This window comes from Balaenoptera borealis (genome assembly GCF_965194805.1).
Source record: "Balaenoptera borealis genome assembly, chromosome: 15".
NCBI lineage: Eukaryota > Metazoa > Chordata > Mammalia > Artiodactyla > Balaenopteridae > Balaenoptera > Balaenoptera borealis.
Genome location: NC_138871.1, coordinates 87,495,847 through 87,520,732, shown reverse-complemented (window position 1 = coordinate 87,520,732; position 24,886 = coordinate 87,495,847). Strand labels below are relative to the sequence as shown.

The 24,886-nt window shown below is 42.1% G+C and overlaps 1 protein-coding gene across 1 annotated transcript; it reads left to right on the top strand.

The window, feature by feature from the left end:
* Window positions 1–1,400: 1,400 nt before the first annotated feature.
* Window positions 1,401–24,312, top strand: RSAD2 (radical S-adenosyl methionine domain containing 2). Its single transcript, XM_082356929.1, has 6 exons — window positions 1,401–7,693; window positions 12,106–12,267; window positions 13,838–14,067; window positions 16,568–16,717; window positions 19,720–19,752; window positions 21,454–24,312. The coding sequence occupies exons 1-6, from the start codon at window positions 7,345–7,347 to the stop codon at window positions 21,616–21,618; spliced, it is 1,089 nt and encodes a 362-aa protein (XP_082213055.1). The 5' UTR covers window positions 1,401–7,344; the 3' UTR covers window positions 21,619–24,312.
* Window positions 24,313–24,886: the final 574 nt, after the last annotated feature.

The window sequence follows — 24,886 nt, the reverse complement described above, 5'->3', positions numbered from 1 at the left end:
TCAATGTTAACTGGGAGTCGAAGACTGAAGATACAATGTCTTCATTCATAAAGGGAAAAAAATCTCTGTCATATTTTTGAGCTCCAATTTCAAATTCCTAGGACAGAGAATCTGATGGACCCAGCTTGGGTGCATGTTTAGATTGCATAAACTTGCCTGTAGTAACCTATCCAGTGGGTGTGGAGGAAAGAAGCTGGGCCTGGAAAGACACTTGAAAGAGGTCCTTGAATGAATGAATAGCACGACTTTACTCATTTAAAAAGCCAGAGTCTTCAGCACTAGCAACATCAACCAGGAAAACATGAAATATTCTAATCATTCTGCTCATAGGGAAAAAAAAGCAGAAAGGGAGAATTAACTAATATAAATGCTGTAATTAATAAATAATAAAATGAAAAAATAACATTTATTTTGAAAAAGAGATTGGTTTTTGAAAACGTACTTAAACAGATATGCTTCTAGGTAGACCATTCAAGTGGCTAAAAAGAAAATGAAGTCAGCATAATAGTAATACAAAAGAGGAAAGAACCACAGGTTACAAAGGACACAAAGAGAATATTACATACAATTCTACATCAATAAATCCAAACATCACAAAATTAATAATGAACTTGGAAAATAAGATTTATCAAAATAAATCCAGGAAAGAGTGATGATTCTATAATCCAAATCCCAGGAAGGTAGTTGATGAAGGTTCCGAGAAGCACTGGACAAATTTTATAAGTAATTGCTTTATCAAGAAACAGGTAAACCCCCATTACATAAGCCATCAGTTTCTGGTTCATAAAAGTTCTTTTGGGCATGTCTGTGGGCTTCTGATTTTTTTTTTTTTTTCCACTGAACTTTTTTGATACAGAAAAGTTATTTCTTGCATAAATATGATGAACCTGTAACAAGCTTATTATTATTTTTCAACAAATAAGTGCTTCTGCATTTAATTACTAACATAGGAAAAACTAATAGATAAAACAAAAGCTCGTTAGCATCGCAAGACCGGTAATTTTGGAAACTGCTGCTCTAGACCAGGGCCTGGCAAACTCAGGCCTGTGAGCCAGATCCTGCCACTGTCCGTTTTTGCACATCGCTGTATTGGCACGTCTTCAGTCTGCTGCTTTCCCACCGCTCGGCAAAGCAGGGGAGCTGCCAGGGACGTGGGCCCAGAGCCCGAACTCTCACAGGCGACAAAGTCTGCTGACTCAGGACCGCCCCGTCCCTCACCAAGCGCAACAGAAAAGGGCCCAACCTCACCAACTCTCTTTGCTGAGGAGGCCAGGCCATCACTGGACCTCGCCAAGTGTCCCCCCGTGACCAGACGGGTTGAGCCCCGTGACTCTCCTCCACCCAGCCCCCAGGAGGCATCACTGAACAGCTTCAGTTCCACACCAACCCGCACACACACACGTACTGCCTGACGGGGAACGCGCCCCCGACGGTGGGCCCCACACCCTGCCCCTCGCACCGAGGCCAGGATCCTGTCAAACCAGCACATCCAACCCCACCGAGGAGCCAAGGGGCTCCAGCCGGGAGTCTGGGGTCCAGGGAGGCCCCTCCACGTCCCCTCTGGCCCCACCTGCAGCCCAGGGCCTCTCCCCACTGGGGGGCCCCCAGTCTGCCCTGAGTCCAACCGTCTCTGCCCGCCTGCTTTAGCCCAGTGGGCTAAGGGATCCCTTCCATGACCAGGCTCTGGCCTCCAGAGACCAGCTGGCACCGCCTAAAACCGCTCTGGGGCCCAGACCCCTGGGTTGTGGGCTTCTGATTTGAAGGGTACACTATCATATTGTGGAGTTGATTTTCTCACTAAGAAATATAGTTTATACAGCTCCCTGTGAGAAGAGAGTTAACACAGCAGGTGCAGATACTTACTCCTGGCATCTCTCCTGGGGAGCCTGAAACCATGATTCATCGTGGCCAAATCCTAGAAATAGGCCCTCAAAAGCTTCTTTATATCAGTCATTGATGGTTCTGTGTTTGCCCCGGGAACAATGGACACGCCGCAGCAACTTGTCAGGGTTGCTTCGCACATACATCAAGATTGGTGATGGGCACCTCATTCACAGATGGGGTCCTGAGATTAGGTGACCAAGACTGGTCACAGCACGATGTGCCTACGTGTCCAGCCCACTTCGTGATGGCAGACCTGAGACCCAAGCGGGCTTCCCTGACCAGCTCTCTCACTCCTGCACCCGGGGTGGGAGTGCTGCTAGAAAGAAAGCACATCTATCTATGCAACCCAGATGGTGAAGGACTCAGGAGCTGTGCCCGTCTCTCCAGACTCCTCTGATGTTAATCTTTTTCCTGTTATCCTTGCTCTGCATCTCTTCCCTGGAATAAAGCCCACCTTTGAGTGTGACCTCTTCCTGTCCCAGGAGTCCTTATAGCCAATTAGCAAACATGTGGGTGGTCTTAAGACTCCTAAAACACAACCCAACACACACACACACACACACACACACAGACACACACACACGGAAATTAAATTAAAAGTTCAAGGAACCCTTATTTTGAAGTGCTTTGATATTCCATTTTATTTATTTAAATACACATATTCACACACATAATTACAACTCTGTAAATTAGTGAAATGGCACTCATTGGATGAATTAAGTTACAACCAGTAAATGAGTGAACAGGAAAGACAAAGAGTTAAAGAAGATATTTGCAAAACATATAACTAAGAAAGTACATCTATACAATGAATTCTTACAAATCAATCATAAAAATGCAGAAAATCCAATACAAAAAGGGGTAAGGGATTTGAATAGGCACATCACAAACGAGAATATCTAAATAGCTAAAAAATATATGAAAAAGATGCTTAACATCATTAGTCATCAGGAAACTGGAAAGTAAAACCACAAGACACCACTCCACACCCACTGAGATGGCTAAAATTAAACCAGACAAAACAAACATCTTATGTTGACAACACCAAGTGAGAAGAAAGATGTAGAGCAATTGGAGCAACACATACTATTCTGGTTGGTGTGTACATTGGGCCAGCACTCTGGAAAACTCTATGGAGTTATGTACTAAAGGGGAGTATATATGTATATTTTTTATGAACCAGTGATCCCGTTGCTGGGTGTATACCCAACATAGATGCATACTTATGTTGACCAAAAGACATGTACAAGAAAATTCATAACGTAATAGCAAAATAGTCCAAATGCTCATTATAATTGAACGATTAAATGGATTGTGGTATGTTCCAACAATAAAATCCTAGATGGCTATGAAAATGAACAAAGTACTGGTAGACACAACAAAATGGATAAATGTACAAATATAACATTGAGTGAAAGAAGCTATACAGAAAACAGTACATAAGGTGTGATTACATCCGCAGGAACTTCAAAAGCAGGCAAACCTAGAGGATGGTTTTAGAAAACAGGACATGGTTATCTTTGGGGCAGAGGTAGGGTTTAGGGCCTGGAGGAAGGTACGTGAAGGTCTGAGCAAAGTTCTATTTCTTGATCAAGATGATTTTTACACATGTGTGCTCATTTGGTCCAAAATTTGTTCTGCTGTATGTGTATGAATTGTGCACTTTTCTTTATGCACAAGATGCTTCAGGAAAAGACTTACCAAAGTAATAATATGAAGATTGCAAGTAACTGAACCGATTCTACAATCTGCTAATGTGTGGCAGCCGCTGTTTGATGTTACTGCAGGATGGTCCACATCAGGGAGCAGGGAGTACCCTGGGGATGTACAAGTCTTTAAAGAAAAAAGTCCCTGGCTAATGAAAAATGGTAGTGACGTTTGGCTGTTACCTGGCTGCATTTAGATGTCTTTAGAGATGGCTGACTCCCGAGAAGTAGAGAGCAAGAAGGGGCTGCCTTGACCTCCCTCCAGCCCACACCCATCTTGAGCAGTTGGGAGAAGAAATCCCTCCCTGGCCTTTGTCAGCCATGACTTTGAATAAGAAAGTCTACATCTCTTGAGCCTTACTCTTGGATGCATGGAGAAAGACAGGTTTTGAGTGAATAAGCATATGTTCAAAGGATATCAAAGTGACGTTGACTTTTGTGAGCTCTTTGCCAGAAGGGATTTGGACTTATTTATTTTATTTATATTTTATTCATATTTATTAATATTTTATCTGATACATAGGAGCTTCTCAATAAACCATTGTTGAGGAAAAGAAGAAAGGAAGGAAAGAAAGAATCCCTGAATGAATGAGTGAATAAGTGAATGAATAAACAAATGAATGAATATAAAAGAAACTGGCCTGGTTAGAACAGACTCAAGAAGTAATAATAAAATGATGTGATAGTAATTATCAATTATTGAGCAGTATTGCAAGTGTTTAAGTCCCGGTTCAAATCCTCACTCCCTGTGTAACATAAGTTTCCCCAGCTGTAAAATAAGTTACTGCCTGCAAAATATAGCCCAGTGCCTGGTACATAATGTTATATACATGCTAGATATTTCTAATTGATTATGTCGAGCTCTACTTTCAGTGCTTAATAAACTTCATGTCATTTAATCCTTAAAATGCCCTGGGTGAAATAGACATTAACACCCATATTTCCCAGGTGTGTTAGCAAAATCAGGCAGGTAAAGAAAGTTACCCCGAATTAAACAATACAGGCTGAACTAAGATTCAAACCTTAAAATGTTTGGCTTCAAAAGTCTGTGTGGTTACCCTTTATGACATATTTGTCATAATCAAATTTGTTATTTGATTTGAAATGGAAACTGATTTGGTTTTCATTTCTTCATACACATGTGATCTAGAAAAAAAAAAAAAGTATTTCTTAATTGAGCCAGGCCATGGTAAGGTTTTAAAATACTTTTGACTAAGATTTCAAGAACTTGGATCATATTTGTAATTGCAGGCTTGGCAATCATTAAGCATACACTGGCTATTGTGCTGAATTTGCTTTCAGTTTCCTTCTCAGTGAAACGAAAGTCATCTTTGTTTCTGTTCAAAATGTAACACGAGTAGAATAACAAAAGCTGACCCTAACTGAATGATTTTCCAGGCACTGTTTTAAGTGATTCACATAAATTAGAATTTTCACCCTTCACAAATATCCCTTGACATACCTGGTCTTACAGATGGGAATTGAAGATCCAGAGAAATAAAGTGACTTAGTCACCTAGCTAGTAAGTGACAAGCTAGGCTTGTGGTTTCATAAACTTAACCACTAGGACTATCCCAACTTCCTCCAAGTCTCATGAAAACATAAAACCACACACTCAAGATCAAACCCAATTCCCATTAAAGAGAGCTACAGGAAAGAAAATTTCAGTACAAAGTTCAACACTTTCTAGGAAAACTGTGAAAACAGATAAATAAAAAAACACAGTAATTCTTGCCAACTTAGAAGAATCTTGGTTATTAGAGAAATGCAGATCAAAACTACAGTGAGGTACCACCTCACACGAGTCAGAATGGCCATCATCACAAAGTCTACAAATAATAAGTGCTGGAGAGGGTGTGGAGGAAAGGGAACCCTCCTGCACTGTTGGTGGGAATGTAAATTGTTACAGCCACTATGGAGAACAGTATGGAGGTTCCTTAAAAAAACTAGAGTATAGAACGTGTATATTATATACTGAATGTTGTGTAAACTTTATATATATTCATACTTACTTGTACTTGCATAAAGAAACACTGGATGGTGTAGCCACTATGGAAAACAGTATGGAGGTTCCTCAGAAAACTAGAAATAGATATGATCTAGCATATGACCATATGATCTAGCAATTCCACTCCTGGGCATATATCTGGAGAAAACCCTAATTCAGAAAGACACATGCACCCCAATGTTCACAGCAGCACTATTTACAAGAGCCAAGACATAGAAGAAACCTAAATGTCCATCAACAGATGAATGGAGAAAGGAGGGGGTTGGGATGAATTGGGAGATTGGGATTGACATATATACACTACTGATACTATGTATAAAATAGATAACTAATGAGAACCTGCTGTACAGCACAGGGAACTCTACTCAGTGCTCTGTGATGACCTAAATGGAAAGGAAATCCAAAACAGAGGGGCTATATGTATACATATAGCTGATTCACCTGGCTGTACAGTAGAAGCTAACACAACATTGTAAAGCAACTATACTCCAATAAAATTTTTAAAAAATAAATAAAAAATAAAATAAATAAATGAATTTCTAAGACACACACAAAAAAGATGTGGTATATACATACAATGGAATACTACTCAGCCATAAAAAAGAATGAAATAATGCCATTTGCAGCAACATGGATGGACCTATATATTATCATACTAAGTGAAATAAGTCAGACAGAGAAAGATAAATATCATATGATATCACTTATATATATAATCTAAAATATGATACAAATGAACTTATTTACAAAACAGAAATAGACTCACAGACATAGAAGAAAAAACTTATGGTTTTCAAAGGGGGAAAGGCAGGGAGGGATATATTGGAGTTTGGGATTAACAAATACTCACTACTATATATAAAATAGACAATCAACAAGGATCTACTGTATAGCACAGGGAACTATATTCAATATCTTGTAATAACCTATAATGGAAAAGAATCTGAAAAAGAGCAGATAGATATGTATAAGTGAATCACTTTGCAGACACCTAAAACTAACACAACGTTGTAAATCAACTAGACTTCAATTTTTTAAAAAAGGAAGCATCTTAGAAAAGCATCTGATTTTCCTATCGTCTATTAAAAATGGTATAGAAATGCATAGACATGCAGGGAACTATAATGTCTAAATTTTAACATGTAAAAATGCAAACATTAAGATAAATTACTAAAGAAAGATCCAGGCATCAGTGTCATTACGTGCCCATGCGTTTTGGCTGTGATCTGAAAGGGGATGCTGAGGTTCACGGAGTAGGGTCTCATCCTCCAAGGGTCATTCATTCTTTTCGCTATCTGGCTCTCCTAACAAACTCTTGCTGAGTGCCCCCGGGTGAAGGCTGCTGGAGTAGAAGCTTCTACATCTTATGTCATGCACGAGCAATACAACAGCTGCAGAGGTGGCTATGTCTCTCTCTAGTTCTACTGCTATCTGCTAGATCGAGACAGAGGTTAGAGATCAATATCTTCTCCATCTGTATCCAGTTAGGAGGCTATTATTTATACCCCTATTATTTATAGACAGAGGGGAAGCAGCGGGGCAGAGGAAAGCAGATGTCAGCCCTAGTTCTGAGCCTTCAGTCTTGGCCCTGTTCCAACTTTCATTTTCACGAAAAGAGAAATGGAAACTTGTGCTCAGCTGAGAGTTAGTCAAGGAAGGCGTGTCCCTCCTCCCCGTTTGACAGGTTGCCGGGCGCATATAAAGTGAGGCTGCAGCTGCAGGGCTGCCTCAGGGCACCTGGCCACCATGTGGATGCTGGTACCCGTGTCATTTACTCTCAAGCTGCTGAGCGCCTTCCTGCAGCCCCTGGGCTCCCTGTGGAGCAGCCTGGGGGCCCTGTTCCCCCGGCTCAGGGCAGCATTCTGGCTGGCAGGGGGCAAGAAGAGCCAGCAGCAGCGGGGCAGGAGAAAACCAAGGGAGACCAGCAGGGAAGACGAAGAGGACCGCGATCTGCCCATCACCCCCACCAGCGTTAACTATCACTTCACCCGCCAGTGCAATTACAAGTGTGGCTTCTGCTTCCACACGGCCAAAACGTCCTTCGTGCTGCCGCTGGCGGAGGCCAAGAGAGGCTTGCTGCTGCTGAAGGAAGCGGGTGAGTCCGGACCCAGAACGAGGTCAGGGGCTCAGCTGGCACGTGGCCGGCTGAGAGGAGGGGGCTGGCAGCGCGCATGGGCTAGACGGTTCCCCCAGAGCCTTAGCGGTTCCCACCTTAGCGGTTCTGGGGGATGCCCTCCCGCCAGAGGATGTGGAGGTGAATTTGGGGATGGGTGTCTAGGCCTTCCCAACCCGCAGAGTCGGCTGGCCTGGGGGTAAGTGGAGCAAACCCAGCCTCCTGCCGCTGCTAAGCGAGCCGGGCCTGCACCTGCCAGGTCCCTGTCCGCCCAGCCCGCGGAACGAGGCAGGTCGGGAAGGTCGTGCTGCGCTGAGTCTGTCCGAAGCACGTGGGGTTTCCCAGAAACAGTTAATGAGGGAGGTTGCAAACAAATACAAACACTTTGACTTAAGAAACCGAATAGTTGAATCTTTTATTTTGGATTATTTACGTGTTCTTACTATGAAACTTTAGAGAAACTATTTACAACTCCAATAAGGCAATGACTTTGCCCTGGAGACTTTCTCACTCAGTGTCACCACGTCAGTAACTCGAAGGCATCTGAGAGAGACCCCAGCCTGTCCAGTTCTAAGGTGACATCTTCCGCTCCAGATCTGTCCTCCTTCTCTCCTTGTCCTCCTGTCTTCCCTAGAGCAACTTCAGCTACATGGCCAACTTTTTTCTCAACTTGCTTACCTTTTTTACAGACGTGTAACATGCATTTGCACAGACCTGCACACACCCAGGTAAACAGCACACAAATCTAGACAGAAAACAGCAGGGCACCCAAAACGCATGCTCCCTTCAGCCCCTGCCCTTCCCGCCCAGGACAACCACTAGCTCTTATTCTAACACACGCACTAGTTTTGCCGGATTTTGTGCTTGACGCGGTGAGATCGTAGGCTTGCACTTTATTGGATCTGACTTATTTTGCTTTCCATACGCCTGTCCAGTCATCCACAGCTCATCCAATGCCTGACCCACCTTGCCGTTCCCAGTGGGGTCTGGTTCAGGGTCTCATTATTTCTCACCAGGACTGCTGCAATTCATCTCATTGTCTCTGTGTCCCCTCTGAAAGCGCGTTATCTTACTAAAATATATATTTTGATGGCTAACTCCCGCACTTAGCTCTCTTGCATGGCTTCCAAGCCCGAACTTGTCAGCACAGGCTTCAAGCTCAGTGTTGCCATCCTTCACCCCACTTCCTGGAGGGCCCCAAGCTCTGGACACATCATGTGACACAGTTCTCCCCCAACACCTGCATCGTGGAGCCTGTGATTGCACTGTTCTCTCTTCCTGGAATGCCTGTCACCTCAGTCTCTGTTGGTGAACTTTCAAAGCTCCTTAGAATTATTCCTGGTCCTCGTCATGCAGAACGAATGCCCTCTCGCCTTCCTTTGTGATCCCATGGCATTTGTTACAAATGCATGTATTATAACATGTTTTATTTATTTTACTTTTTTAATTGAATGAAAGATTCTTTAAATCCTATAATGCTTTGCAGTTTTCAAAAGTTTCACACACATGATTTCATATAATCCTAATTATAACCCTTTTTCTCCCTAGCCCTATCTTGCCCCTCCCCCATTCCTTCTCCCCACTGGTAACCACTAGTTTGTTCTCTATATCTGTGAGTTTGATTCTTTTTTGTTTTATTCACTAGTTTGTTGTATTATTTTAGATTCCACACATAAATGATATTATACAATATTTGTCTGACTTATTTCACTTAGCCTAATGCCCTCCAAGTCCATCCATGTTGCTGCAAATGGCAAAATTTCATTCTTTTTTATGGCTGAGTAGTATTCCTTTGTGTATATATACCACATCTTCTTTATCCATTTGTCTGTTGATGGACACTTTTAAAAAAATATAAAAGCTTTTGCACAGCAAAGGAAACCATTGACAAAATGAAAAAACAACCTATTGAGTGGGAGAAGATACTTGCAAATGATATGACCGATAGAGGGTTAATAGTCAACATATATAAACAGCTGAGACAACTGAACATCAAAAAACAAACAACCCAGTTAAAAAATGGGCAGAAGGACTGAATAGAAATTTTCCAAAGAGGAAATGCAGATGGCCAACAGGCACTTGGAAAGATGCTCAACATCGCTAATCATCCAGGAAATGCAAATCAAAACCACAATGAGGTATCACTTCACACCAGTCAGAATGGCCATCATCAAAAAGACCACAGGGCTTCCCTGGTGGCGCAGTGGTTGGGAGTCTGCCTGCCAGTGCAGGGGACACGGGTTCGAGCCCTGGTCTGGGAGGATCCCACATGCCGCGGAGTGGCTGAACCCATGTGCCACAACTACTGAGCCTGCGCGTCTGGAGCCTGTGCTCCGCAAGGGGAGAGGCCGCGACAGTGACAGGCCCGCGCACCGCGATGAAGAGTGGCCCCCGCTTGCCGCAACTGGAGAAAGCCCTCGCACAGAAACGAAGACCCAACACAGCCAAAAATAAATAATAAATAAATAAATAAATAAATTTATAAAAAAAAAAAGACCACAAATAACAAATGCTGGAGAAGGTGTGGAGACAAGGGAACCCTCGTACACTGTTGGTGGGAATGTAAATTGGTACAGACACTGTGGAGAACAGTATGGAGGTTCCTTAAAAAACTAAAAATAGAATTACCATATGACCCAACAATTCCACTTCTGGATATATATCAGAAAGAAGTAAAAACACTAATTTGAAGAGATACATGCACCCCAATGTTCACAGCAGCATTATTTACATTGCCAAGGTATGGAAGCAACCTAAGTGCCTATTGTAGCATATTTAAAATTGTGCTCTTGTGTTTTGTTTTGTTGTTTTGTTTTGAATATCTGGGTCCCCAAAGAGTTTGAGTTCCAAGGTTGAAACCTAGCATTCTGCTTATCTTTCTGCCTAACAAAATATCTAGAAGGTAATAGGAATCTAATGAATGTTTTTGAATGGATGAATTAGTGCATGAATGAACAAATGAAGAGAGCTCTGGGGTTATGGAACGAACTTAGACTCTTGATTCACAAGGCCAGGGTTTGAATTCCTGCTCCAGCACTTAAACAATGTGTCAAGACATTTAACTTTCTGAATATCAGTTTAATATTCTTTAAAATAGAGACAATAATGATAACTCATATATCAACCTTAAAAAGTTGTTACAAGGCACAAATAAATAGATGCTCATATGTTTTTTAATAGAGTATAAACTATTACAGTTATAATTAATACTTTTATATCATGACCTCTCAATTTTAAGTAAATAAAACCAAAGTTAGTTAAAATGGTTAAGGTATAGTATGGGTGATGTGTCCTGTAAGTAAAATTTCTGGCAAATAGAGGAAAATCTATTTTGGTGACTATTAAAATTTTAAGTTTATTTTTAAATTTAAACAATAAATGTACATTACATTTAAAATTAAAATTACTTCTCTGGCTGAAGATGCTTCTAAAATATATTATTTACTTCTTTGGCTTTTTTTTTTTTTTTTTTTGGCTGAGTTGGGTCTTTGTTGCTGCGTGCGGGCTTTCTCTAGTTGCAGCGAGGGGGGCTGCTCTTCGTTGCGGTGCTCGGGCTTCTCATTGCGGTGGCTTCTCTTGTTGCGGAGCACGGGCTCTAGGCGCACGGGCTTCAGTAGTTGTGGCTCACAGGCCCAGCTGCTCCGCGGCATCTGGGATCTTCCCAGACCACGGCTCGAACCCATGTTCCCTGAACTGGCAGGTAGATTCTTAACCACTGCGCCACCAGGGAAGCCCACTTCTTTGGCTTTTAAACAGAGCAGACTGAATAGAACTCAACTGTTATGAACATCAGCTATTGATCTGTGCTGTGACAGGATGGCTTGTATGTTGGCACCATTGTGAATTAATTGCTCCTCATCTAAGCTCTTAACAACATCTCTACATCCTGTTCCTTCAGTTTTCTCATTCTTTCATCCCCTCTAACCTGCTCCTCACACTCATCACGGGCTACACCACAGGCCAATACACTGTTTCACTTTCTCTAGTTATCTGCCCCTATTTAACCACACTTTTAGGGAATCGTATTTTTATTGGATAATAATGCTCATCATACAAGCCACCTCCTAGCATGTTAGCTTATAAATAGTGAGGTGCTATAATTTACCACTGCCCCATTGTAGAAACATCTGAGAGTAAAGAGGGTGCTAGGAAAAACTAACTGATGAGATTTGGTCCTCCATAAACCGGGACTGTCCTGGGAAAGCTAGGATGGAGGGCGACCTGCACACTTAGAAAGATCAAAGGCTTTGGAGCTTGGGCGCACGTCCTAGCTCCATTTTTCTCTCATATCATTCTATTACATTGAGAAAATACTACTTTTGCCATTAAAATAATAATGGATGTTGGTGAAGTGGAAAAATAGAAGGAAAAGCCATGCTGTCTGTCTGTCCCAGGTATGGAAAAGATCAACTTCTCCGGCGGAGAGCCATTCATCCATGACCGGGGCGAATACCTTGGCCAGCTGGTGAAGTTCTGCAAACGGGAGCTGCAACTGCCCAGCGTGAGCGTAGTAAGCAACGGGAGCCTGATCCGGGAGAGGTGGTTCCAGAACTACGGTGAGAGCCTCGCCTGGCACGTGACTGTTGCCTCCGTCGTTGTCTGTTACTGTATTTCCTTCCATCCCGGGCTTTTGGCCAGGCCTGCTGGGGATCCAAAGGGAGGAAGAAACAAGTGGGCTTATTCTAATCTCTTTTCAAGCTGGTAGGGCTCTAAGTAAACCAGTATGGCAAGGCAGATAACAGAACAGACTAGCCCCAGAACTCTTCCGTACATTATCAGTGCAGCTAGTTTTAGCTGAGCCGCTAGTGGGGAAAATTAACACAGTGTACAGTTTTGCAAGCCCTGACCTTATTGTTTGCTATTCGTGTTTAATTTTTAAAGTATTTTCGGAAATAACTCTATTTTAGTAGTCTCGTGTACAAATTAAGGGATTAGACTAAAACAGTCGTTCTCACCTTTGGCTTCATATTTGGCTACTGAGGAAATTTATAAAATATCTGTACTGGGACTGGACTCCAGACTAATTGTATCAGAGCCTCGTGGTATGTGGACAGGCCAACTTGGGGTGCTCCAAGGGATTCCACTATACAGCCCAGGGTTACAAATCCCTGGTCCTAAGACTGGGAAGCTAAGTTTTACGTAGATGTTAATATTCATAGAGCAGTACCTGGAATTTAGGAGGCACTTGAAAAATGTTAGCTATTATTACTGCTATCATTTTGGGAGACAGTTCTAACTGAACTCTTAGAGTAAAATGTTCTGTGCTTTGCTTTGTGTAAGTTGTTTGAGTCTTGAAATCATCCAAAGGGTAGTTGCATTTGCGATCTGTTGAGGACATTCACAGGAGATCTCTGATGAAATCCTCCTTCCAAGGTGATGAAGAAATGGATGTGGATCTACAGGGTGTGGATGTGGGTAGAACAGCCCACCTGAGAAAGGTTAACAAGAAGACCACAGGGCAATGAGTCAACATCAAAATGACCGTGAAGGGAGTCACTCAGTGAAAGAGGGGGTCAGAAGTTCAAAAGTAAGCTTTGGGAACCAGATTCAGAGACATAAGACAGGGTTAGGGAGCTGTGTGATCAGAGAAGAACTGGTTGGGTTTGCTGTCTGTGTCCCCAGGGCAGCTCGCTCCCTCCAGGATGGGCTCCACATGCTGTCAGTATGGTGTAAAGAGTAGGGACCAGAAGGATTGCTGCACCTTTGGGTCAAAAGCTCAAACGTTGTATGGGAGAGGTGGTGCAAGTCAGTGAATTTGGAAGTGCGTGAGAAAAAGGATCATTAGTGGTAGTGAGACAAAAAGAAAGTGTAAGGACTATTAATAGTGGACACGTGGACAGACAATTATGGACGTCCGTTGATCTTTGTCCTATACGGGAGTTCAAGGTTAGTGTTGCCATATGCTCAAATTATTAAAGATACATCGTAAATCTACATTCTATGTTAAATCTACCCCCCCAGAAATATTTGCAAACAGTTTGAAATATTTTTAGATGTCTGGAGGAACAAACAAAATGTTTATGTCTACCTATGTGGTCGATAAGGCTCCAATTCTCCATCTCTGGCTTAAAGGCCTGTGTCTGCTTCCTTGGATGGAAAAGCCTAATGGTGATGGTTTTCCCTCAGGGGAATATCTGGACATCCTCGCCATCTCCTGCGACAGCTTTGACGAGCAGGTCAATGTCCTTATTGGCCGTGGTCAAGGAAAGAAGAACCACGTGGAAAATCTCCAAAAACTGAGGACGTGGTGCAAGAATTACAGAGTGGCCTTCAAGATAAATTCCGTCATCAATCGATTCAACGTGGACGAGGACATGAAGGAACAGATTAAAGCCCTGAACCCCATCCGCTGGAAGGTATGCGCCGTGTCGCTTTTGCTGCTTGTAATTAAGAGAACGGTCAGGAAAGACTTGCTTCAGAAAAACCAGAAATGATAGGGATACAGAGAACTATGGGCTCAGAGAGCCAGCTGGGAAAGCAGGCCCTTGGTCCTTCTTTCAGCTCTGCTAAACGTTAACTACTCACATTCTCTTTGCCTCAATTTCCCCCTTATAACTGATTTCCTTCTGGGAAATTGTGAAAGTAAATATAAAAGAATATGAGAAGTGCTTGGAGATATTCTGAAGAATATGTACATAGGAAGTCTAACTCGTATGTGTTTATTAAAATAATAAGACTGATTTGTCTTAAAAACTCTTGGCTTATTTATAAATGGGTATATGTTCTTCATAAATTCTGTTAGTTCATTTTTCTTTTTTTTTTTAACATCTTTATTGGAGTATAATTGCTTTACAATGGTCTGTTAGTTTCTGCTTTATAACAAAGTGAATCAGTTATACATACACATATGTTTCCATACCTCTTCCCTCTTGCATCTCCCTCCCACCCTCCCTATCCCACCCCTTAGATGGTCACAAAGCACCGAGCTGATCTCCCTGTGCTATGCGGCTGCTTCCCACTAGCTATCTATTTTACATTTGGTAGTGTATATATGTCCATGCCACTCTCTCACTTCGTCCCAGCTTACCCTTCCCCCTCCCCGTGTCCTCAAGTCCATTCTCTATGTCTGTGTCTTTATTCCTGTCCTGCCCCTAGGTTCTTCATAACCATTTTTTTTTTTTAGATTCCATATATATGTGTTAGCATACAGTATTTGTTTTTCTCTTTCTGTTAGTTCATTTTTTATAGAATTATTAGAAGCTATTGGGAGAAAGGCCATCCCCAAGTGGTAGCAAAATTCATTCCCAAGATTCATTCACCCAGATGTGTGCTTTAGGACTTAGCCCCACTATCAGCTACTAAAAAGTCTAAGGTTCAAATACACGTAAGCCAGTTCAAAATGACTTACAGCACCCACCATGCACAGATGCTTACAAAGAATTATAAACTGAAGGTTTCTGCCCCTGGCTGTTCTTCAGAATGAACTCAGGGAACTGTTTCAAATCAGCTTCTTGGGCCTCATCCTATACCCACTATCCTGAAACAGATTAGCAGGAGGGTTTGTGTGAATATGTATTCTTAACAAGCTGCCCCGATGATTGCTATGCAGGTATCCAAAGTCTGTGCCTGAACCCCAGACTAATGCAACTAAAGATAAGACGTAGAATTCAATTCTAGCAAGTAAAAGAGTTAAAGAAAACTCTTGTAATATAAAGCTATGTGTGCTGGGATAATGTGGCAGGGTGAAACAGGCAAGGTTTATTTCTGCCAAAGAGCCCAGAAGACTTCGTGTAGGAGGAGGTATCTGGCTCCTGCTCAGACAGAGGGACAGAATTTCCACAGGCAGGGAAGACCTAGGGAAGGAATTCCTGTCTAGACGCCAAGAAAACCTTTCCTATCAAAGCTGCCTGGGAAGTGCTGTTAATCCCACGTTAGCATTCAGAGAAGGGCTGTGGAGATGGGAAAGGGATTAAGGTATTATTTTCCTGAGGTTATCCTGTAACATGTGGAAGTGGGTTATGGGAAACAAGAAATGTTTCTTACTTTAAAAAGTTTTAATTTGTATGTTGAACTTGATGTTTGGTTACATATGTAAGTAAGCTGGAATATCAGCCACTCTCCCAGGTCCAGGAGGAACTGAAAACAGCTACAGAAACAGGGGTGATGGGAGGACCCCAGGCTATGACCCACTGTGTGGAGACATCAGAGGAGAGCCAGAGGGCTAAGCTCCAAGCTCTTAGATTTCCCTTCTAGAGCCCCCTGTCAGTCAGCAGTCATGTACTATACTTATATATTATATATACGTATTATTATTATTTTTTTCTCATAGCTTTGGTTTGCTCATGGCTCCTTGTCACTTCTTCTCTATCTCTTTTCTCCAATCTTTCAACTCCTACTCTGGCTTCCACTTACCTGATTCACTCCAGAATTGCCTTTTCAAAATTCCGACTTTTTTTGGAGTGAGAGGATTAGCTGCTGTCCGCTTAGAAAACAGTTTTCACATCAGATCACTGAGGTCTGCAGGATGCAAATTGATGTAAACCTGGATCAGGTGTCAACTGTTATGCAATCTCTTACGTGGGTCAGAACCTGGTCCCCCAGACGGCCTCCTCCGCGGGAGGCCCTGGGCTTGCAGGCAACCATTATTTTGTAGTCTGAAAATATTAGGTTATAAGATTGGATCAAATGTAATCCAGACCAGTTTTTAAAAATTTATATTTTGGGAATGTTTGGGCTTCTAGAACCATATCCCTAAATTTCAGGGCATGTTCTCATTTCCCCAGAGCAGTGTCTTTCTAGAATGTTCCCTAGTTGGAGGAGTCTTCTTTGCCCAGGAGGGGTTCAGGGAGAAATGAGATTTGGGGCCAAAAGAGATGGAAAGCTCTTCACAAAGCCAACACCACACTTGTGTTTCAGGTCTTCCAGTGCCTCATAATCGAGGGTGAGAATTCTGGAGAAGATGCTCTGAGAGAAGCAGGACCGTTCGTGATTAGTGATGAAGAGTTTGAAGCCTTCTTGGACCGCCACAAAGACGTGCCCTGCCTGGTGCCTGAATCTAATCAGAAGGTTGTATGAAGCAAACGTTGTTTTCTTCCCCATCACACATTTAGCTCCAAACAGGAAAGCGTCTCCACCAAGGGCCGCACACACTGTGGCTTTGGAGGGTTTGCGTGGGGAGATGGGAGGAGTCTCAGGGCTGAGGTGGAGGGTTCACTAGATCCTTAGGTTTCCAGTGTGAAAAACTGGATCCATCCTGTTAGTCCAAATGTACGTATCATGTAGGTTAAACAGTGTCAGCCAAAGCACGTCTACAGTCTGGAGCTTCCAGGTGTTATCGGAGACAGAGTAAATAATCAGTGTGTTCTCAGAAGCTAAAGAAAAAAAAGAACTTATTCAAAGCTACATTACTGCTGTGTTAGGGACAGGAGTAAAAAATTGAAGGTAGCCTGATATTCAACATACAGAGAACAGGTAAACTCATGTTCCCTGCTATGGAATGTTATACTGACTATAGAACCTATTTCAAAGAATATTAGGGAACAAGGATAAATTTGCATGATATGATATTAGGTACAAATGAAGAACTATAGGCAAAATTCATTTGACCTTTAATCCTAATGGGCAAAAAAGGTGTGTATGTACACATCCCATGGTCATCTTGGGATAATGGGATTATCAGTCATTTTTGTTTACCTTGATAACTGTTTGGACTTTAAATTTTTCTAAAATTGGTAGTTTTATTATTTTTAAAGTATTTAAACATCAAAAGCTTTCCCCATCTTCCACCAAAGAATATATATGCAGCAAAATCTCTCCCTCATATGCTTACATCATATTAGAAATTTGAGAACAAGGAGTCATTCCTTATACTTCAGACTTCTGAGTAATGTTGACCAGAGCACGAATAAGGAAATCCCTGAATGGGATCAGAGCAGCTTTTGAAAAGAAGACGGAGAACAGAGGAGAATACTCATATCTATACACTATTTTGTTTGACTTTTTAAAATTTGTCTTAATTACATAGGTAATGTGAGATCAAAGAAAATGTCATAAATTACTACTTTTTGAGCACTTCACAGAGGCCTCATGAGCCAGAAATACTATCCCCATTTTAGAAACTCTGAGGCTGAGTCATAAGGTTAACTGACCTCACCTACATGACAGAAAGGGTTAGCTGGCCTCACTCATGTCAGAGGTAAAGTGAGCTGATCTCACCTACATGAGAGGCATGGTTAGCTGACATCATCTGTGTCAGAGGTACAGTTAACTGACCTCATCTATGTCAGAGGTATATTAACTGACTTCATCTGTGTCAGAGGTGAAGTTAGCTGACCTCACTAGTGACAGAGGTAGAGTTAGCTGACCTAACCCATGTCAGAGGCAGGGTTAACTCACCTCCCTTAAAGTCCAGCAAGGGACAAACTGGGGTTTGGATAACTTCAAAGCCTGAGAAGTTTACTAGTCAGTTCATTTCAAACTTCACTGTACAGACAAACCCCCAGGCAGGGTCTTGCTAAAATGCAGATTTTGAGTCAGCAGGGTTGGGGAAGTTATTGAGAGGAGGTGACCACTATTTGACCCAGAGCTGGACTTGGGCAATTGAAGGCTCCTAACCCCTCCCCTGTCTTCAGGACGGACACTCCCACGGTGAGACCATCTGGATGGTACATGTGTCTGAACCCAGCTCAGGCTTCTCTATAAACTTTCAAGACTAGCAGAGGGTGCTGAGGTCTTCTCGTCTTGCAGACCACCCAAGACAAGCTTTGTATGTCGGTTCCCTTGCATTGGTGAGGTCAGCTCACTTTACCTCTGACATAGGTGAAGTCAGCGAACCCTGCCTGTCATGTAAGTGAGGTCAGCTAACCCTGATTCTCACGCAGGTGAGGTCAGCTATCTATATCTGACAGAGGTGAGGTCGGTTAACGATATCTCGGTCATAGGTGAGCTCAGCTAACTTTACCTCTGATGTAGGCGAGGTCAGCTAACCATGCCTCTTATGTAGATGAGGTCGGTGAACTCTGCCTCTGACATAGGTGGGGTCAGCTCACTTTACCTCTGACGTGGGTAAGGTTTCACCCAGGGAACTCCCAAGTTTGCAAACCAGCAAGCAGGTCTGAGGTGCACCCATGATTCGGCATTTTAACCAGCTCCCAGGTGGTGCTGATGCCTGGCCCACCTCCAGACATTCAGGAACAAGGTCCCAAACTGGCCACGCACAGGAGTTGGCAAACTACAGCCCGTGGGACAAACCCAGAATGCAAGCCAAGAATGGTTGGAAAAAAAAATCAAAACAAGAATGACACTTGTGACTCAGGAAAAGTATACGAAATGCAATTTCAAGGTCGTTGCGGAAGGTTTGAGTGGAACACAGCCACACTTGCTCTCTAAGCATTGTCCACAGTGGCTTTTAGTTGTCACAGAGACCGCGTGGTCTATGACGCTGAAAATATTTACTCTCTGGCCCTTTACAGAAAAATGTTTGCAGACTCCTACCTATATGGGGTACGTAGAGAGGGTATACCTTCCTATGAGAGCGTAGGCACACTCTCTATATACCTATAGAAGGCATAACTAGTTACAAGTAACGTAAGTAATATTACAATCCCCAGATAAGCTCCCAGGTAATAGCATTAAAGGGATTCTGCTTTATTCACTGAAAAGGGGGTCCATCAGAGGCATGGCGGACACAGGGAATATTGAACAATGAAGGACAGGGTTCCCCAGAGTTGGAGGAAATGGGGAAATTAGCCTGGGGGTTTCCCTGTCAGAGGAGCTTTCAGAGTGGCATGTGACCCTTCCAGCATGGGGCAGAAGCCAGCCTGCTAGAATCTGCTGGAATCCGAATGGACACAAACTGATGGCTCGGAGATGTGTGTTAGGTGGGGATGGGGCACTGGCAGATGGTTCACCTTGTAAGGGACGCATCTAAAGACACTCTAGAGATTTAAGAAATGTGGCCTCCAGGAATAATAAAGCACAAACGCACAAACGCGGTAAGACAGACAGTTGAGCATACATACTGAAAAATATGCTTGAAACTAAATTGGTATGTAATTTCTGCTTTGCAGATGAGAGATTCCTACCTTATTCTGGATGAATATGTGAGTATGTCTAATGCATTATAAAACGATCCCTTAAAAATTCATTAAGCAGCAAGGTCAGGGTTGAGTTATAATCAGCATAACCATTTAGCCCATATTCATTCTTTTTGGCCAGCATTTCATATTTTTATTGTCACTGACTAATATTACAGAGCCCTTACTTCACTGAGTCCGTCTCTGAGCTAAGGGGTTGGGCAGGCATTGGCTTGAATCTGATCCCAGTGTTTGCGCACACCCGCACTTGATGGCCTTTTCCCTATGGCTGTGGATCCATGGAGGTCGAGGTCGCACGGAGCTGACATCACACAAAGCAGAGTCCTTTGTTATTCCATCTTCAGCTGGGTTCTCTGGTCAAGGGGCGCCCAGGGATCTTTGTAGGAAGGACATGTCACACTTGACGTTATTGCCTTTAATACCTCAGGTGCTGCCAGCTTGTCCTCTGACAGATAGCTCTTGGCTTTGGGGAGAAGAGATTACAGTTCCTCTCCAAAAGCCACTGATACCTTCCTACCCCACTGCCTTCCAAAGGAAGAAATACGCCATCATTCTCCAAACTGAAAAACAAATCATTTCTCCCTTTCCTTGTCTCTTTTTGTTTTCTTTTTCTGTCCCAATTCATAAACTTTTGCCAATATTTCTAGCACTGGACAAATAATTCCATTCAAAGATCTGTTTTTAAGAAATGAGCTCCAACAAGAACCATGGCTTTTCCATATTTACACTGAATTTGGTGTTTCGAGAAATGCTTACTGTGACTTTTGATATTTTATTATTTTCAAGTTAATCAGTGATGATTCACAGTCATTCATTTGCTGTCAATAGGTGCTTTCTTTAAGGAGCAGAGGGGGAAAGGTGGTAACACAAATGTTCAGTTCATGGGTTCAAGGTAGAGAGGAAAAGTCAAACGGAATTTATTTTTGGAGTACCATGACTGGCTGGGGATTTTGACCAATGTTCCTCCACAAACTCTCTGGTTTCTGTACAGTTGGAATAAATAGAGTGGGAACAAAATTTACTTTTGGCAATCTAAGAACATTTTGATTCAACAAGCGTTACTACAAAATGCTGTGTGCCATGGTAGGTCATAGAGGTGTGAAGATCTGGTTCCTGTCTGTAAGATGCTTAATTTAGGATAAAAACCAAGACCTTTAGCAGGGCATGTGCTACTCTTCTTGATGTGGGACCTGTCCGCCTCTGTAGCACCTTTCTTACCATGCTATCTCCCTTTCTTAAAAGAAGCTTTTATTTCTATTTACACTTTTTTTTTTTAAATTTCTGCACACACAGTTCTCACTCCAGCAATATCATCTACCTGCAATTTCCCAAACTCACCGTACTGTTTCACGCTTCTGGGCTTTTCCGATATTGTTCTCTCTAGCTTACAATTTCAAAACATAACTTAGATGGCAACAATTTTTGGAAGCCTTTCCTGATTACCCCGCCCCCCAGTGGAGGGACAGGCACGTGTATATAATTCTGTTTATCATGCCCTTACCTGGTCTCAGGTGTTCACGTGGGTGATGGGAGCTGGTTGAGTACAGAGATGGTGTCCCCAGAGTTCAACGATCCCAGTGAAGCATCTGGTTCACAGCTCCCCACAAACATTTGTTGAAATGATTGGAACATCAAAAGTCATTTTGAGTTGATCCCCCGAATTGAGTTTTACAGGAAGTATCCCAATTTCTGTCATGAATTTCCTAGATGCGCTTCGTGAACTGCAGAAACGGACGGAAGGATCCTTCCACGTCCATCCTGGATGTTGGCGTAGCAGAAGCTATAAAATTCAGCGGCTTTGATGAAAAGATGTTTCTCAAGCGAGGAGGGAAATACGTATGGAGCAAGGCGGACCTGAAGCTGGACTGGTAAAGCTGAAGACTGAACAACCTTCAGCGCATCTGTGGGGACCGCCCTGGCACTCAGCGCGTGGCTGCCCTGCTTCCCGTGGGCACTGCCAGGGGCCCCAGATTCGATTTTCAGTCGCACGTGGGATCTGATTGCCTGTGGTAACTGAACAGATAAATTACTGGGAAAATTGAAATCCTTAGAACATGCAAGACCATTAACTTTAGTTAATTAGCTTATTATGGATTTAATTTTTGAGTAGTATTTACTGTGACTCCTATATTTCCATTTTGAAGTTATTTTTCCAGTCCTTTCATTTGATAGTTATTTTCCCATCCGGAAAAATTACAAATGATCTCCCCCGATTATTTCTGCTTGTGGTGAGGCTCTTTCCTTTTCGGGCTTTATATCACTGCAATCTTGGACTTTTTACCCAGAAGTCTAGAAATAGTCCATACATGTTTCAAAGAATAAGAAATGATCATCTTACCAGGCTTTGATAAGTACCTAGAAGGAGATAACTCATCTCCCCAGGGCTCTGCATGGCCCTGACCCACGCTGACTATTCCAGGAATGTGAGTGATCTCTGCGGCTCCCCTTTCTCTTCCAAGATTCTTAACAAAACCAAGGTGTGCTTTAAATTTAGTGATGAAGTTTACATGGGGTCAGGGCTTGGGTTGCTGTGTGAATCTGCTGAGTCTGTCAAGCAGCAACATATGAGTTTGTTTGCTTGGTTGTCCCCGTGTCCCTGAAAAGTGACACTTTCCTGGACTGGCATGAACTCATCTGCAAAAGCATCAGGCAAAGGTGGAGCAAAGGGTGTGACGAAGAGTGTAGGGTGCACCAGGATTTTCTGTAAATGAAGCTGTGGCACAATATAATATTTCCCATTTAACTCTGAATCACTTGAAATAAGAATGTAATCTAGGTCAATATAAGATCCAGAGCCTTCCTTTGCTAGGCTAAGAAAGAGCTTGAGGGAAAATGTCACTTGAATTGGGTCAAGGAACAAAATCTTCTCCTCTTGGAAATAACACATGCAGTTTGTTCATGCAACCTAGACAGTATCCCATTTCCTGGGAAATAATAATTTCCTATCATTGTTTTACAAAAGCAAAATCATGGACAATTTTTTGCTCAAGCAAAGAACTCTTGTAATCCAGCTGCCGTTCCAGTATTGGCCACTAGGTGGCATTTAAATGTTGCCTGATTCCGTTACGCAGCCATGAAGAAATTCCGCTTCAGAATCTTTTTTCAAGACTTGGTGATTTTGAAAGTTTGGTTTATGTGATTTTTTTTTTCTCAGAAAAGATATTCCTACTTCAAATTTTAAATCACTGTAATTCAACTGAAATATGTTTGTGTGTCTTCTGCGATAGAATGGTTGTCATATATTTTCCATTTTATTTTATGTTTTTAAGAAAAAAAAAAGAATTAGAAAGTATTTTTCCTCTATGGGTCTTGATGGTATCTAAGCCATGACGACCTTAATATAATCAGATAACCATAAAACAGGTTTTTTGTTTTTTACTTAACATGAGTTTACTTTGCTGACCATTACATTATTCCACAAAGGGCACGTATGCGAAAGCACAGAAGACATTGTGTGGTATCCAGTAGATGCTCAATCATTATAATCTGAAACAAAATCTGAATCTGAAGCCCAAATCCTCTGAGTTGAAGTGAATTTCTCTCGAGCTGAGGGAAACTGAATTTCTCTTTCCCCAAAGGGAATATAAAACAAAACACTGCACTTGAGAAAAAAAAAAAAAAATATATATATATATATATATATATGTATATATATAAAGAGAAAAAACAAAAAATAAAATAAAAAATGAACAAAAATCAGAAAAAGAGAAAAACAAATAAGCTATTTTAAACACACTTTCCAGCTGTTTTTACACCACAACCCCCTTTCTTATGCACTGAGAGAATTTTCAAAGCCTTCATGTTTAAAATATTCAAATGTTCATTTTTCTTAAGTGGGAGAAGTCAGGACATTTATCATTAGAGTAAAATTCAAGTTTGGATTATATAACATTTTGCTTTATAGTTTCAGTTTTTAAATATGTGTATCAGTTTTGTGAGACAAATTCCTTTTTATCAGGAAAATGAAAGGTAATTGAAGTGAGGTATCTCAATTTAAGTGTTAAAGGCAAGTATTCTGTGGTGCTTTCAATTATTGCTTAGTTTAGCTTGTAATACTTTGAACAGAATTTTGTCTTAAGAAACCTAGAAAGATCAGACATTAGTAACAGCGTACTGGTTTAGAAAGGATGAACCATCTCTGTTATTTAGTGATAAATGCTATGAAAGTTGCCTGTTTTAGGTTTGAAGATGAATGAGATCATTTGGCTGAATCATCTGAAATGTCAGCTCCTATTCTATGACAATCTGGAGTTTGGAGTCTAGTTGTTCGATCAGTAGCGAGAATCATGATTCTAAAACAGGCAGACAAATTCTCAATGAGGCTCCATCAGGCAATAATTCATCCCGTAGGCCGCTCTTCTGTTGAAAGGACTGTTTCATTCACTGCGATTAGTTGAAGACTAATCATGCAATAAGATTTTAAGGTTTTTTTCTTGAGTATATCTAGGACATCTTAATTTTAGGGAAATATATGTAAATATGTATATTTTTTCTCCATATATGATGCTCTTGACTATTGGTCTGTTGTAAGATGTTATAATACATTAAAGTATTTTTTGTACATTACCTTCACTTTCAGTGGGTCAATGTAATGAAGTCTCTCCTTGGTGTGTGTTTAAAGTAATTACATGCTTTTACAAACCACCCTCGCTAAAGGCAAGTACACTTTAAAAATCAAGAAAGTTATCAATAATTAATAAGCACATTTCAACCAACCCACTCGGCAATAAGATGGAGCAGAGGTAAGCCCCTGGGGAAAAAACTCCTTGTGTTCTAAAATGAAAGCCAGCCTCTTGGGGGCCCAGTGTCCAAAACGTGATCCCTTCTGAAGGAATGAATTCCTGCAGACAGGCAGCAGGAATAGCACCAGCCCAGGGTACGAGTGGTCGTAGAACCACCATTCTGAGTGTGACCTGGTCAGCAGTCCAAAGGGCAGGCGTCTGGCACCCCGGAGTCCAAGGAGGTGCAGAGGTCCCCCCCAGCACCCGGTTCTGAGCGGTCCACTCAGTCCCCTCACATGCATCAGGCCGGCCCTGCCGCTGCTTCTCCTGTCAGCCTGTTTCTCCCTCCCACCCGCTTCCTGGCTCTGGGAGCTAAGAGTTCCACATCCCTGGCTCCAATGCCCACCTCACATCCTCCA